The sequence below is a fragment of the Cherax quadricarinatus genome, chromosome 29 (genome assembly GCF_038502225.1).
Source record: "Cherax quadricarinatus isolate ZL_2023a chromosome 29, ASM3850222v1, whole genome shotgun sequence".
Taxonomy (NCBI): Eukaryota; Metazoa; Arthropoda; class Malacostraca; order Decapoda; family Parastacidae; genus Cherax; species Cherax quadricarinatus.
This window is the reverse complement of record NC_091320.1, coordinates 16457534-16472415: the sequence shown is the minus strand read 5'-3', so window position 1 is coordinate 16472415 and position 14882 is coordinate 16457534. Positions and strand designations below refer to the sequence as shown.

General features: G+C 41.4%; 1 protein-coding gene across 1 annotated transcript in view; it reads left to right on the top strand.

Annotated features, from left to right (window-relative positions):
- Positions 1 to 14882, top strand: part of LOC128690516 (phosphatidylserine synthase 2) — a gene marked incomplete in the record, with an annotated part of 412859 nt that overhangs the window by 240878 nt on the left and 157099 nt on the right. The window contains 1 exon segment of the mRNA XM_070089624.1: positions 14330 to 14428. Coding sequence (XP_069945725.1) covers positions 14330 to 14428 — 99 coding nt within the window.

Here is a 14882-nt window from a genome sequence, read left to right as displayed (position 1 = left end):
ATGAAAGTGCCCTTCTTCTCCGCACTGATATTCCGTACCATCAGCTATTTGTTCATACTTCGCTGCATTACACAGCAGCCCGTATCCACTTACATAGGTGGTATACGCTCTGTTCTTTATATCTCTCTCCTTCTCGGGCATTATCTATTCCGGATTTTGCCTTCCTTGTTTCGTCATTACCGCCACCGATTCTGTTACTTGGTGATTTTAATGCCCACCATTTCCTCTGGGGGGGTCTCACTGTGATTCCCGTGGAATTCAGTTAGAGGCTTTTCTTGCCACCCACCCCCTCCATGTTTTAAATACGGGTACTCACACCCATTTTGATCCTCGGACTCATACTCTCTCTTGCATCGATCTCTCAGTTTGCTCTTCCTCCGCCGCATTAGACTTCACTTGGTCTGTTCTCCCGGACTTACATGACAGTGATCATTTCCCAATCATTCTTACTTCCCCTTCATATTTGCCACCTCTTCGCACCCCATGCTGGCAATTTAATCGGGCAAATTGGAACCTTTACTCACACCTAACTGTTTTTAAAGAGGTTCCTTCTTCGTCCTCCATCGATGAGCTTTTACACCTCTTCTCGTCCTCCGTTTTCACCGCAGCTTCTCATTCTATACCCCAAACTTCAGGCAGGCATTCTCAGAAATGCATGCCTTGGTGGTCTCCTGCTTGTGCTCGTGCAGTACGTTTGAAACGCGCTGCATGGGGCAGGTACCGGTACAATAGAACCACAGAGCGACTCCTTGATTTTAAACAGAAGCGTGCGATCGCTCGCCGTGTCAACCGTGACGCTAAACGCACTTGCTGGCGAGATTATGTCTCCACCATCACCTCTGCTTCCTCTATGAGTGCAGTCTGGAAAAAAGTACGAAAACTGAGTGGTAAATATTCTCCTGACCCGGCTCCTGTTCTGCGGGTTGCCGGTGTTGATATAGCAAACCCACTAGATGTTGCCAATGAAATTGGCAATCATCTGGTCCGTATTTCTCAGGGACTCCATCTATGCCCCTCATTTCTTTCCTCAAAGTCTGCCAGAGAATTAGCACCCTTGGACTTTTCTTCTCTCAGAGAAGAACAGTATAATGTGCCTTTTACACTTCAAGAACTGGAGGCAACACTCTCAGCTTGTCGATCATCGGCAGCTGGGCCCGACGACATTCATATTCGTATGCTACAACATTTACATCAGTCAGCCCTTGCAGTCCTATTACGCCTTTACAATCTTATTTGGTCACAAGGAGTTCTTCCACAGCTGTGGAAATCCGCCATTGTTCTCCCTTTCCGCAAACCAGGCACTACGGGACATGAAACCTCCCACTATCGTCCCATTGCTCTTACCAGTGCAGTTTGCAAAGTAATGGAACGCCTAGTAAATAGACGTTTAGTGTGGTATTTAGAGACACACAACAGTCTCTCCCCTCGTCAATATGGCTTTCGTAAGGGACGTTCTACCATAGACCCCTTACTACGCTTGGATACGTATGTTCGTAATGCCTTTGCGAATAACCACTCAGTTATTGCCATATATTTTGACCTTGAGAAGGCATATGACACAACTTGGAGGTATAATATTTTAGCCCAAGCCCACTCCTTAGGCCTTCGAGGCAATCTACCATCCTTCCTTAAGAACTTTTTAACTGACAGGCATTTCCGTGTTCGGGTTAATAATGTGCTCTCCCCGGACTTTATCCAAGCTGAAGGTGTCCCCCAGGGATGTGTTCTGAGCACAACACTTTTTCTCCTTGCTATTAATGATTTGGCCTCTAGTCTTCCATCAAATATTTGGTCATCACTCTATGTTGATGACTTCGCTATTGCCTGTGCAGGCGCTGACTGTCACCTCCTTACAGTTTCTCTCCAACATGCAGTCGACCGTGTTTCCAATTGGGCCACCACACGTGGGTTTAAATTTTCCAGCACTAAAACCCACCAAATCACTTTCACTAGACGCTCTGTCATCTCCGATCATCCTTTGTACCTCTATGGCTCCCGTATCCCTGAACGTGATACAGTCAAGTTTCTGGGCCTCCTCTTTGATCGTAGGTTATCCTGGAAACCTCACATTACCTCTCTGAAGGCAACTTGTCACAGCCGGCTGAACCTTCTTAAAACCCTTGCTCATCTTTCGTGGGGAGCTGATCGTCGAACCCTCCTTCGCCTACATTCCACCCTTATTTTATCGAAACTTGATTATGGTGACCAGATCTATTCAGCGGCATCTCCTGCTACTCTCTCTAGCCTTAACCCCATTCATCACCAAGGATTACGTTTATGCCTTGGTGCTTTCCGCTCTTCCCCTGTCGAGAGCCTCTATGCAGAAGCGAACGTTCCATCCTTATCCGATTGCCGTGATGCCCATTGCCTGCGCTACTATGTACGCTCTCATGATCTCCGCAATCCTTCCATTTATAGAATGGTCACTGATATTAGTAGACATTCTTTATTTGTTCGCCGCCCCTGTTTACTCCGTCCCTTCTCTCTTCGCCTTCATTCGCTCTTGTCTTCTCTTCAACTACCACCTTTCTATGTACATGTAGCATCTCACTTTTCCCTACCCCCCTGGGAAGTTCCAGCTGTTCGAGTCTGTTCTTTCTCCCTCCCTTGCTTGAAAGCCCAACTGTCTACGGTCGTTTCCCGCTCTCTTTTTCTTGACCACTTTCACTCTCATTCTCATGCCATTGCTGTGTACACAGATGGCTCTAAGTCTTCTGACGGCGTAGGATTCGCAGCAGTGTTTCCGGACAGCGTCGTACAAGGGCATTTACTATCTTCGGCTAGTATTTTTACTGCTGAATTATATGCCATCCTTACAGCACTTATCCGTATTACATCTATGCCTGTGTCATCATTTGTGGTTGTCTCAGACTCCCTTAGTGCTTTACAGGCTATACAAAAATTTGATACACCTCACCCCTTAGTCCTCCGTATCCAACTTTGGCTACGCCGCATCTTTACCAAACATAAAGATATTGTTTTTTGTTGGGTCCTCATGTTGACGTACAGGGCAATGAACAGGCAGACACTGCTGCGCGGTCAGCAGTACATGACCTACCAGTTTCTTATAGAGGTATTCCATTTACGGACTATTTTGCTGCAATATCTTCCCACCTTCACACCCGTTGGCAACAACGTTGGTCTACTATGCTCGGCAACAAACTTCAGTCTATTAAACCGAGTATAGATTACTGGCCGTCTTCTTATCACCAGTGTCGAGGTTGGGAGACTACTCTCTCCCGTCTTCGCATTGGCCATACTCGTCTTACTCATGGATATCTCATGGAGAGGCGTCTTGCTCCTCTCTGTGAGAATTGCCAAGCTCCATTATCAGTCAGCCACATTCTGTTGGACTGCCCACTTTATCAACGAGCACGCAGAATTTACCTCTGTCGTCGTCTTCGCTCCGCTGCTCTCTCTTTACCTTCCCTTCTCGCTGATGGACCCACCTTTCATCCGGACTCTCTCATTGACTTTTTGACAACGACTGACTTACTTCACAAATTCTGATACCTTCAGCCCTTTCTACTTCAATCTCTTGCTACCCTCTACCCCCGTACTATCCCCTGCCCCGCTGTTTTCTGTAACCTGCTGATCATCCCCCCTCCCTTCTGCCATCCAATTCCCTTGCTTCCTTCCCTACCCTGCAGCTCTGTATAGCCCTTGTGGCTTAGCGCTTCTTTTTGATTATAATTATAATAATAATAATTTGAGAGAGGGTGTAAATTGGATATTGGCCTATAGTTATTCAACTCTGTTTGGTCTCAATAAAGTCTTCAATAAAGGTAAGTGTGATGTTAAATGTTCATTTATCTATTTTATTAGTGGCTTCATATTCATTTGTCATTGTTTTCTGTATGTAAATCTATAATATTTAAAAAATTAATTTTTAATACTTTTGGGTGTCTGAAACGGATTAATTGGATTTCCATTATTTCTTATGGGAAAAATGGTTTCACCAGTCGTGAATTTTGCCATTCAGCAGACTTTCTGGAATGGATTAATCACAAAACTTGGGGCTCCATTGTATTAACCCTTTGAGGGTCGACAGGCCCTCTCCGAAACTCGTTCTCAGGGTCGGCCAAATTTAAAAAAAAAAAAAATTATTTTCTCTTATGAAAAGATAGAGAATCTTTTCCCGATCATAAAGACACCAAAAGTTTGAAATTTGATAGAAAACTTACGGAATTATGCTCTCGCAAAGTTAGCGGTCTCGGCGATGTTTACGCATCGGCGATTTTGCCCACTTTGAGCCCCATTTTCGGCCAATTTCACTGTACTAGTCGACAAAAAACATGAATATTTCGCTAGAACTCCATTTTTTCTATCGAATGGATGCAAGAAACCACTCATTTATGAAATTCAACTATCCGGTACAGTGGTCAGAATTTAGCAATTTTGCCAATTTCACACAAATTTCAAAAGATGCCAATTTCGGAATAGGGTCCAGAATAAACAAGAAAGACATTCCTGGCACTAAAATGACATTTCCTCTAGTCATTAGTCATGTCTCAAGTCCCCTCTTATATTCTTTTGCTTTCCACTTTGAATTTTTATTTTCACAAAAAATATAAGATTTACTGTTATGCAGACTACTGCATTAGTGTAAAAAATGGTATAAATATTATTGGTGCACTTGTGAAAGAATATTAGACTCACCAGTTGACGTGTATTGCACGCTTGGCACGATTTGTTTACTTTTGAAGTTTGGTAAAAATCGAACATTTCTGCTACTTTGAGCTCAATTTCAAGGCACCATTCTTTGTAAAACCAGTCAAAATCATCTCAATTTCTGTAATATGTCTTCCATTCTATAAAATGAGACCAAGAAAACTAGAATACAACAATAAATACCATACGAAAATACACTGCAAAGTCGCTGATTTATTAAAAAAAAATGGTCAAAGTTTTTTTTTTCTCATTATGCACTGTGTGCTGCAGGATTTTTTTTAGACTGTGCACACTGACCACATAGACCCATTCTTTCATATGAAGGCCTACCAGCTTTCTCCCACTAGATTTGAGGCCGCTAGAATTTATGAGTACTAGTACGTCAAAAACCCCTACGCGTAAAACGTACTAGTACGACGAAAACCCTCAAAGGGTTAATAACAATACGTATTAATAACAAGTGGTGTTGTGTTGTTGCTGTTAGGTATATAAGGTCCACTGAGAGCATAAGCCATACATAGTGGTGGTGAAGGCCAGCAGAGGCGATGGTGTTCTCAGTAGCTCTATATACAGTGGACCCCCGGTTATCAGCCAAACTCGGTTATCGGCGGGTTTTTCGGCGCCCGGTTATCGGCCGTTTGCTCAGTTATCGGCGGTTTTGGACGCGTCCATCCACTGGCTGGGGCAGCTTGCGCTTCAGTTTGGTTTTGTCTCTCGGTGGCTGAGGAGGCTTCTGCTCGTACATCCAAACATTTCACTTGTTTTCCATTGTTTTTAGTGGTTTTTCTTACACTGCAACTGTGAAATAAGTAACCATGGCTCCAAAGAAAGTTTCTAGTAAAGTTCCTGTGGTAAAGAAAGTGAGAAACACCATGGAATTTAAGCATGAAGTGATCGAAAAGTTTGAGAGTGGTATGAAGGTGATGGAACGTGCTAGGATGTACAGCAAGAATAAATCAACAACTACATCCATCCTGGCAAAGAAAGAACAAATCAGAGATGCTAATGTTGCAAAAGGAGTAGCTTTTCTAACTAAACAAAGGACACCGATAATGGAAGAGATGGAAAAGTTATTATTATTGTAGATTAAGGAAAAAGAATTAGTGGGAGACAGTGTAGTGGAGTCTACTATTTGTGAGAAGGCAAAGCAGTTGCATGAGGATCTTGCAAAGAAAATGCCTGGAACAAGTGCTGCAGTTTGTGAATTTAGGGCCAGCAAAGGATGGTTTGATAGATTTAAGAAGCATAGTGGCATACACAGTGTTGTAAGGCATAGTGAGGCTGCAAGTTCTGACAAATGTGCAGCTGAGCAGTATGTTCACAAATTCTAGGACTATGTAAAGGCTGAAGGATTTGAACCCCATCAAGTTTTCAATTGTGACAAAACAGGCCTGTTTTGGAAGAAAATGCCAAACAGGACCTACATTACCCAGGAGGAAAGGGCACTGCCAGGACACAAGCCTATGAAAGACAGGCTTACTCTTTTGTTGTGTCGTAATGCTAGTGGGGATTTCAAAGTGAAGCCTTTACTTGTGTATCACTCGGGAAATCCCAGAGTGTTTAAGAAAAACATCATCATGAAGAATAGATTGTGTGTGATGTGGAAAGCTAATCATAAGGACTTCAGTATTATAAAAGTGAAGTTCTTGCCTTCTAACACCACTCCTCTTCTCCAGCCCATGGACCAGCAGGTCATTTCTAGCTTCAAAAAACTCTACACAAAAGCAGTGTTTCAAAAGTGCTTTGAAGTAACCTCGGACACTCAGTTGACCCTAAGAGAGTTCTGGAGGAATCACTTCACTATCCTCCATTGCCTAATCCTTAAAGGTAAGGCTTGGGAGGGAGTGACTTCCAGGAGTTTGAACTCTGGAGAAAACTGTCACCAGATTGTGTCCAAGAGAGGAATTCTGAAGGGTGTGAGACTCACCGTGACCCTGACCCTGCCGACCCTGTGGACTCTATTGTGTCTTTGGGGAAGTTCCTGGGGTTGGAGGTGAGTGGTGAGGTTATGGAAGAGTTGGTGGAGGACCACAGGGAAGAGCTTACCACTGAAGAGCTGCAAGAGCTTCATCTCGAACAGCAACAGATTGCAGCTGAGGAACTTGCTTCAGAGGAGGAGGAAGAGGTAGTGAAGGAGGTACCTTCTTCAGAGATTAAAGAGGTGTGTGCAATGTGGACCAGGGTGCAAGCTTTTGTAGAGAAACACCACCCTGACAAAGCTGAAACAAGTCATATCTGCAACATGTTTAGTGAAAAAACCCTGTCCCACTTCAGGGAAATCTTAGAGATGCCAGAAACAGAGCACTCTGGACAGTTATTTTGTGAGACAGGGGTCCAGTGACTCTCAAGCTGGGAAGTAACCCCAGAGAAGGCTTTGCTACCTAAAGTCTTCATGGAGGGGGATTCCCCTTCGAAACACTAACTCCTTCCTCTTTCCTCCTCCCTATCTTCCAGAAGCCAGCATTAGCCTTCAATAAAGGTATGTAATACTTAGATAATTGTAAAATTTTTTTTTTTTTTTTTTGTGAATATTTTTGTTGGGAATGAATTAATTTTATTTCCATTAATTCTTAAGGGAAATATTAATTCAGTTATCGGCCATTTCTGTTATCAGCCGACCTTCAGGAACGGATTACAACCGATAACCGGGGGGGCCCACTGTACCTCCAACAACATTCGAGGGGGTTAGGCTCATGCTGTTTTTTTTTTTTTCTATTGATTAACCCTTTGACTGTTTCGGTCGTGTATATATACGTCTTATGAGCCAATGTGTTTGACATGTACATATATGTTCAGTGGACCCCCAGTATTCGATATTAATCCGTTCCTGAGAGCTCATTGAATACCGAAAATATCGAAAAGCGAATCAATTTTCCTCATAAGAAATAATGGAAATCAAATTAATCTGTGCAAGACACCCAAAAGTATGAAAAAAAATTTTTTACCACATGAAATATTAAGTTTAATGCAATAGAATAATTACAATAACAACAACAACAATAGAATAATTGACACTTACCTTTAATGAAGATCTGGTGATGATTGATGGGATGGGAGGAGGGGAGAGGTGTTAGTGTTTAGAAGGGGAATCCCCTTCCATTAGAACTTGAGGTAGCAAGTCCTTTTCCGGGGTTACTTTCCTTCGTCTTTTAATGCCACTAGGACCAGCTTGAGAGTCACTGGACTTCTGTCGTTCCTTTATGACATTCCTAAAGTGTTTCACAACATTGTCAGTGTAATAGTCACCAGCACGGCTTGCAATAGCTGTGTTAGGGTGATAGTCATCAAAAAAATGTTTGCACTTTAAGCCACATTGCACACATTTCCTTAATCTTTGAAGTAGGCAACTTCTTCAATTTCTCTATCCCCTCCTCCGAAGCAGTTTCCTCAGGTCTGGCCTCTTGCTGTTGAAGATGATCTAGCAGCTCATCAGTGGTTATTTCTTCATTGTCCTCCTCCACCAACTCTTCCACATCCTCCCCACTAACCTCCAACCCCAAGGACTTCCCCAATGCCACAATGGATTCCTCAACTGGCATAGGCTTCTCAGGGTTACTCTCAAATCCTTCAAAATCCCTTTTGTCTACACATTCTGGCCACAGTTTTTTCCAAGCAGAGTTCAAGGTCCTCTTAGTCACTCCCTCCCAAGCCATACCTATAAGGTTTATACAATTGAGGATATTAAAGTGATCCTTCCAAAACTCTTTTTGAGTCAGCTGAGTTTCTGTGGTCACTACAAAGCACTTTTGAAACATAGCTTTTGTGTACAGTTTCTTGAAGTTGGAAATGACCTGCTGGTCCATGGGCTGCAGGAGAGGAGTGGTATTAGGAGGCAAAAACTTGACCTTAATGATGCTCATGTCCCCAGAAAGTCGCTCTGCCAAGTCTGTAGGATGACCAGGGGCATTGTCTAATACCAGGAGGCACTTAAGGTATAATTTCTTTTCAATTAGGTAATTTTTCACAGTGGGGGCAAATGCATGGTGTAACCAGTCATAGAAAAAGTCCCTGGTGACCCATGCCTTACTTTTTGCCCTCCACAGCACACACAAATTAGTCTTGAGGACATTGTTTTTCCTGAACACTCTGGGAGTTTCAGAGTGATACACCAATAAAGGCTTCACTTTGCAATCACCACTAGCATTGGCACACATCAGCAGAGTAAGCCTGTCTTTCATAGGCTTATGTCCTATGAGTGCCTTTTCCTCCTGAGTAATGTAGGTCCTGCTTGGCATTTTCTTCCAAAACAGGCCTGTTTTGTCGCAATTAAACACTTGTTCAGGTTTAAATTCTTCACTGTCTGTGTAATCCTTGAATTCCCTCACATATTTTTCAGCTGCTTTTTGGTCCAAACTGGCCGCCTCACCATGCCTGATCACACTATGTATGCCACTACGATTCTTAAATCTTTGAAACCAACCTTTGCTGGCCTTAAATTCACTCACATCAGCACTAGTTGCAGGCAATTTCTTTACCAAATCGTCATGCAACTGCCTAGCCTTTTCACAAATGATCGCTTGAGAGATGCTATCTCCTGCTATCTGTTTTTCATTTATCCACACCAATAACAGTCTCTCAACATTTTCTAACACTTGCGGTTGCTGTTTCATAATCACAGTTGCACCTTTTGCAAGAACAGCTTCCTTGATTGCCATTTTCCTGGTCACTATAGTAGAGAAGGTTGATTGGGTTTACTATACAACCTGACCAGCTCCGACACACGCACTCCACTTTCGTACTTTGCAATTATCTCTTTCTTCATTTCAATAGTCATTAGCTCCTTTTTTCTTGAAGGGTTGGCACTAGAAGCTTTCTTGGGGCCCATGGTGACTTATTTTGCAGAAACAAGCACCAAAACAGTGATAATGTGGAATGTACTGAATGTATCCTTAGATGCGCGCACACTGGCTGGCTTGTAAACAGTGGCACACACTGTGCAGTTCAGGCCACAAGTGGACACGTCTCGTACGAATCGCATCGAATACCGAGGCAAAATTTTTGCGATAAAATGCATCGAATACCAGATTTATCAAATACCGATGCCATCGAATACCGGGGGTCCACTGTATACTCAAAAATTCTAGCGGCTTCAAATCAAGCAGGAGAAAGCTTGTAGGCCCACATGTGAGAGAATGGGTCTATGTGGTCAGTGTGCACAGTATAAAAAATCCTTCAGTACACAGTGCATAATGAAAAAAAAACTCCAACCGTGCTTTTGGATTAAAATGCCAACTTTGAGGTGTATTTTCGTGTAGTATTTATGGTTGTATTCTTGTTTTCTTGGTCTCATTTGATAGAATGGAAAACATATTATAGAAATAGAATTGATTTTGATTGGTTTTATTATGAAAAGGATCTTGAAATGGTGCTCAAATTAGCAGAAATGTTTGATTTTTGCCAGTGTTCGTCATTGTCTAATAAATGTCCATCCAACTAGCCATTCTAATACACAGTCACAAATGGGGTGACATTATTTATACAATTATTACAATATTGCAGTAGTCTGCATAACAGTAAATCTTCTATTTTTTGTTTGAATAAAAATTCAAAATAGAAAGCAAGGGTATTATAACAGGGGCCTGGAGACGTGACTGATGAACAGAGAAAATGTTATTTTAGAGCCAGGAATGTCTGCATTGTTCATTCTGGACCCTTTTTTGAAATTGACATTTTTTAATTTGCATGAAATTGGCCAAATTGCCAATTTCTGACCACGTTATTGGGTAGTTGAAATCGGTAAATGGGCTGTTTCTTGTACTCGATTGAACAAATGGAGTTCTAAAGAAATAGCTATGAGTTTGATCGACTGGAACAATGGAATTGGCCGAAAATAGGGCTCAAAGTGCGTGAAATCACCGATGAGTAAATGTCGTCGAGTTCGCTAACTTTGCGAGAGCGTAATTCCGTAAGTTTTCCATCAAATTTCTTACTTTTGGTGTCATTATCATCGGGAAAAGATTCTCCAACATTTCATAAGAATTTTTTTGTTTTCAAATATTTTGCGACACCAGGAGACACTTCAGGATTTGGGGTTGCGACAGTCAAAGGGTTAATCGCTTAACTTACTTGCTACACTGTTAATACGTACTACGCTTTATCACTGGCTGGAGCTATAGCCTTTATCAGCTCATGCTGCTTTAGTATCGTACATATCGTAGAATCACTGAATCACTGAAGAAGGCACATTCTCCCCTCTCTGTTTCTCCTACACTTTGGTACTCTGCTATGAGCTCTTTCTTGAATTCTAGTCTTTCTTACCTTCTTTACCAAAGGGCTGGCACTAGTACAATATTTTACGATGTTTTCATGTGTTTTATGATTGTTCATGGTTCAATAGGTTAAGGAAACAGTATTGTTAGGCTAAATAAATGCTATTTTTATATTTCCCTAAAGTATATTTGTGCAACAAACATTTGCGATTTTTCAACAATCGCAAGGTTCTTGATCCCCTAACCCTCGCGAATGCGTGGGGAGGCCTGTATATTCTTTTGAGGTTCTTGATCCCCTAACCCTCGCGAATGTGGAGGGAGACCTGTATATTCTTTTTGTGGCGGTCCAAGAAGTTTTTGATAGCACCTTGTATATAAGAACATAAAGAAGGAACACTGCAGCATGCCTACTGGCCCATGTGAGGTAGGTACAGTTCTCAAACCGGCTGAAGCCAACGCCCAAACCTAGTCGGGTCAGGTCATGTCAGGTCACATTCACTTAATGAAGGAGCACGGCATCTGACCTAGTAGCACAAGCTAGTCAGGTCTAACTCACACCCACCCACACCCACTCATGTATTTATGTAACCTATTTTTAAAACTACACAACATCTTAGCTTCTGTGATAGTAATTGGGAGTTCCACTCATCCACAGCTCTATTGCCAAACCAGTGTTTTCCTATATCCTTCCTGAATCTGAATTTTTTCCAACTTAAAGCCATTGCTGCGAGTCCTGTCTAGGCTAGATATTTTTTGCACACTATTTACATCCCCTTTATTTATTCCTGTTTTCCATTTATACACCTCAGTCACATCCCCCCCCTAACTCTACGCCTTTCTAAAGAGTGCAGATTCAGGGCCCTCAGTTTATCATCATAGGGAAGATTTCTGATACATGGGATCAACTTTTTCATCCTCTTTTGTACGTTTTCCAGTCCATTTACAGTGGACCCCCGCCTTACGATATTAATCTGTTTGTGAGAGGTCATCGTAAGATGAAATTATTGTATGGCGAATTAATTTTCCCCATAAGAAATCAAATTAATCTGTGCAAGACACCACAAAGTATGAAAAAAAAAATTTTTACCACATGAAATATTAATTTTAATACAAACTTAAGAAGACATGCACAAATATAATACAGTGGACCCTCGACCAACGATGGCATCGTCTAACATTAAATCCGACTAGCGATACATTTTAACGCAAAAATTTTGCCTTGACTAGCGCTAAAAACTCGACCAACACGATTCGTTCCGTTCGAGATGCATCCACTTGTGGCCAGTGTTTACAAGCCAGCCAGCCACCGCGGTCCCATCCAAACATACAATCGGAACATTTCATATTATCACAGCGATTTTAGTGATTGCACCTGCAAAATAAGTCACCATGGGCCCCAAGAAAGCTTCTAGTGCCAACCCTACAGCAAAAAGGGTGAGAATTACCATGGATATGAAGAAAGAGATCATTGCTAAGGGGTTGGAGGTTAGTGGGGAGGATGTGGAAGAGTTGGTGGAGGACGACAATGATGAACTAACCACTGATGAGCTGCAAGATCATCTTCAACAGCAAGAGGCCAGACCTGAGGAAACTGCTCCGGAGGAGGGGATAGAGAAATTGAGGAAGTTGCCTACTTCAAAGATTAAGGAAATGTGTGCAGTGTGGCTTAAAGTGCCAACCTTTTTTGATGAAAATCACCCTGACACAACTACTGCAAACCATGTTGGCAACCTGTACACTGACAATGTTATGGCCCATTTTAGGAAAGTCTTAAAGGAACAGGAGATACAGAGCTCTATAGACAGATATGTTGTGCGACAGAGGTCCAGTGACTCTCAAGCTGGTCCTAGTGGTGTTAAAAGAAGAAGGGAAGTAACCCCGGAAAAGGACTTGACACCTCAAGTCCTAATGGAAGGGGATTCCCCTTCTAAACACTAACACCATCCACACACTCCCCTCCTCCCATCCCATCAGTCATCACCAGATCTTCAAGAAAGGTAAGTGTCATGTAACTGTACATGTTTTCTTCAGTTTGTGTGTATTAAAATTAATATTTCATCTGGTAAAAAATTTATTTTTTCAATACTTTGGGGTGTCAGGAACGGATTAATTTGATTTCCATTATTTCTTATGGGGAAAATTAACTCGACTAACAATGAGCTCTCAGGAACGGATTAATATCATTGGTTGAGGATCCACTGTACTCTACAAAGAATACAATACATGACACTTACCCTTATTGAAGATCTGGTGATGATTGATGGGATGGGAGGAGGGGAGCGTGGAAGTTGTTATTGTTTAGAAGAGAAATCCCCTTCCATTAGGACTTGAGGTTTCAAGTCCTTTTCTGGGGTTACTTCCCTTCTTCTTTCGTACTTAGCAATTATCTCTTTCTTCATTTTCATGGTAATTTTCACCTTTTTTCCCACAGGGTTGGCACTAGAAGCTTTCTTGGGGCCCATGGTGACTTATTTTGCAGGTACAATCACTAAAAACACTATGATAATATGAAATGTACCAAATGTATGCGTGGATGCGACCGCACTGGCTGGCTTGTAAAAACTGGCATGCACGGGGCAGCTGAGGCCACGCGTGGAACACGTCCCGGACGAATTGAGCGAGGCGACTTTTTTAGTGTGAGGCGAGGCAAAATTTTTGCGTTAAAATGTATCGTATGGCGGATTTAACGTAACGCGATGCCATCGTAAGGTGGGGGTCCACTGTATATCCATTCTGTAATATGGTGACCAGAACTGTGCAGCATAATCTAAATGAGGCCTAACCAAAGATACATAGAGTTGAAGAACAACCTGAAGACTTCTATTATTTATACTTCTTGATATGATGCCAAGGATTCTGTTAGCTTGATTGCAAACACATATGCACTATTGTCTTGGTTTCAGATTACTTCTAACCAGAACTAAATCTTTTTCACAGTCAGTAATATTAAGGTCTACATTATTTAGTGTATATGTGGCATGGCTATTTTCCTGTCCAACATTTAGAACTTTGCATTTGCCTATATTAAATTGCATCTGCGGCTTCTCCGACCACTGCATCAGTCTATTCATATCATCCTGGAGTGCTCTAATGTCCTCATTAGAATGAATTGGATGGCCTTTTTTGGTGTCATCAGCAACTTAAACTATGATCAATTTCTTTAGTATTAAGTAGTCTGTAAGCCATTAAATTAAGTCTGCCCATAATGCCTAGCCATGATAGTGGTTCTCTTTGCACTGCAAATCATTATTGTAATTTCATAATCTCAATGTAATCTTGCAAAGAAATAAATTTTGTTTGTTTGTTTATGTTGCTGTTTATTCCTCATCCTCTATATGCCTCTATTTCTCTCATTTCTTGGTCTGTGAGTAATTGACTTGTTTTATATGATAATTGAGATATAGTATAGTCAAGTTCCTAAAACTGAAGAAATATATTTTTGTTTCTAGGCGTGCCCACACACTAACAGCACTGGTGTTTATGATATGCTTCCTGTTATATGAAGCACTCACTCCTCCTGATGAGGACATGGTTGATAACACAAAGAGGTATGTGGTCATGATAGCTATATTTCTTATTTTGAAATGTTTGCCTTCATTTGCAGGAGGCATATTTCTTCTGAAAAAAAAAAAATGATGAGATATCTGCATGTCACTGGTGGTATTTTTGCCTGAATCTAACTTCTATTGTACATATGTTAGTACTTGGTCTAGTACATTGGTTTAATATTTACCATGTGTTCTAAAATATTTGCAGTATTATAAGGTATTAGAATGATATTTAAGTGTGTCATTCATTTGTTTTTCTATCTAAAAAATATTCTCTCGTTTTTTAACTGTTATTCCGGTTTATTCATTTTCATTAATTGTAAGTATTTATTTATTAATAGACTAATTTTAGAGATTATAAATTCCTTCAACCAAAACACTGAACATAAAAATTACCAAATGGAGTACAATAAGCCCTCACTTAACGTCGTTTTGTTATAACACTGATGATAAA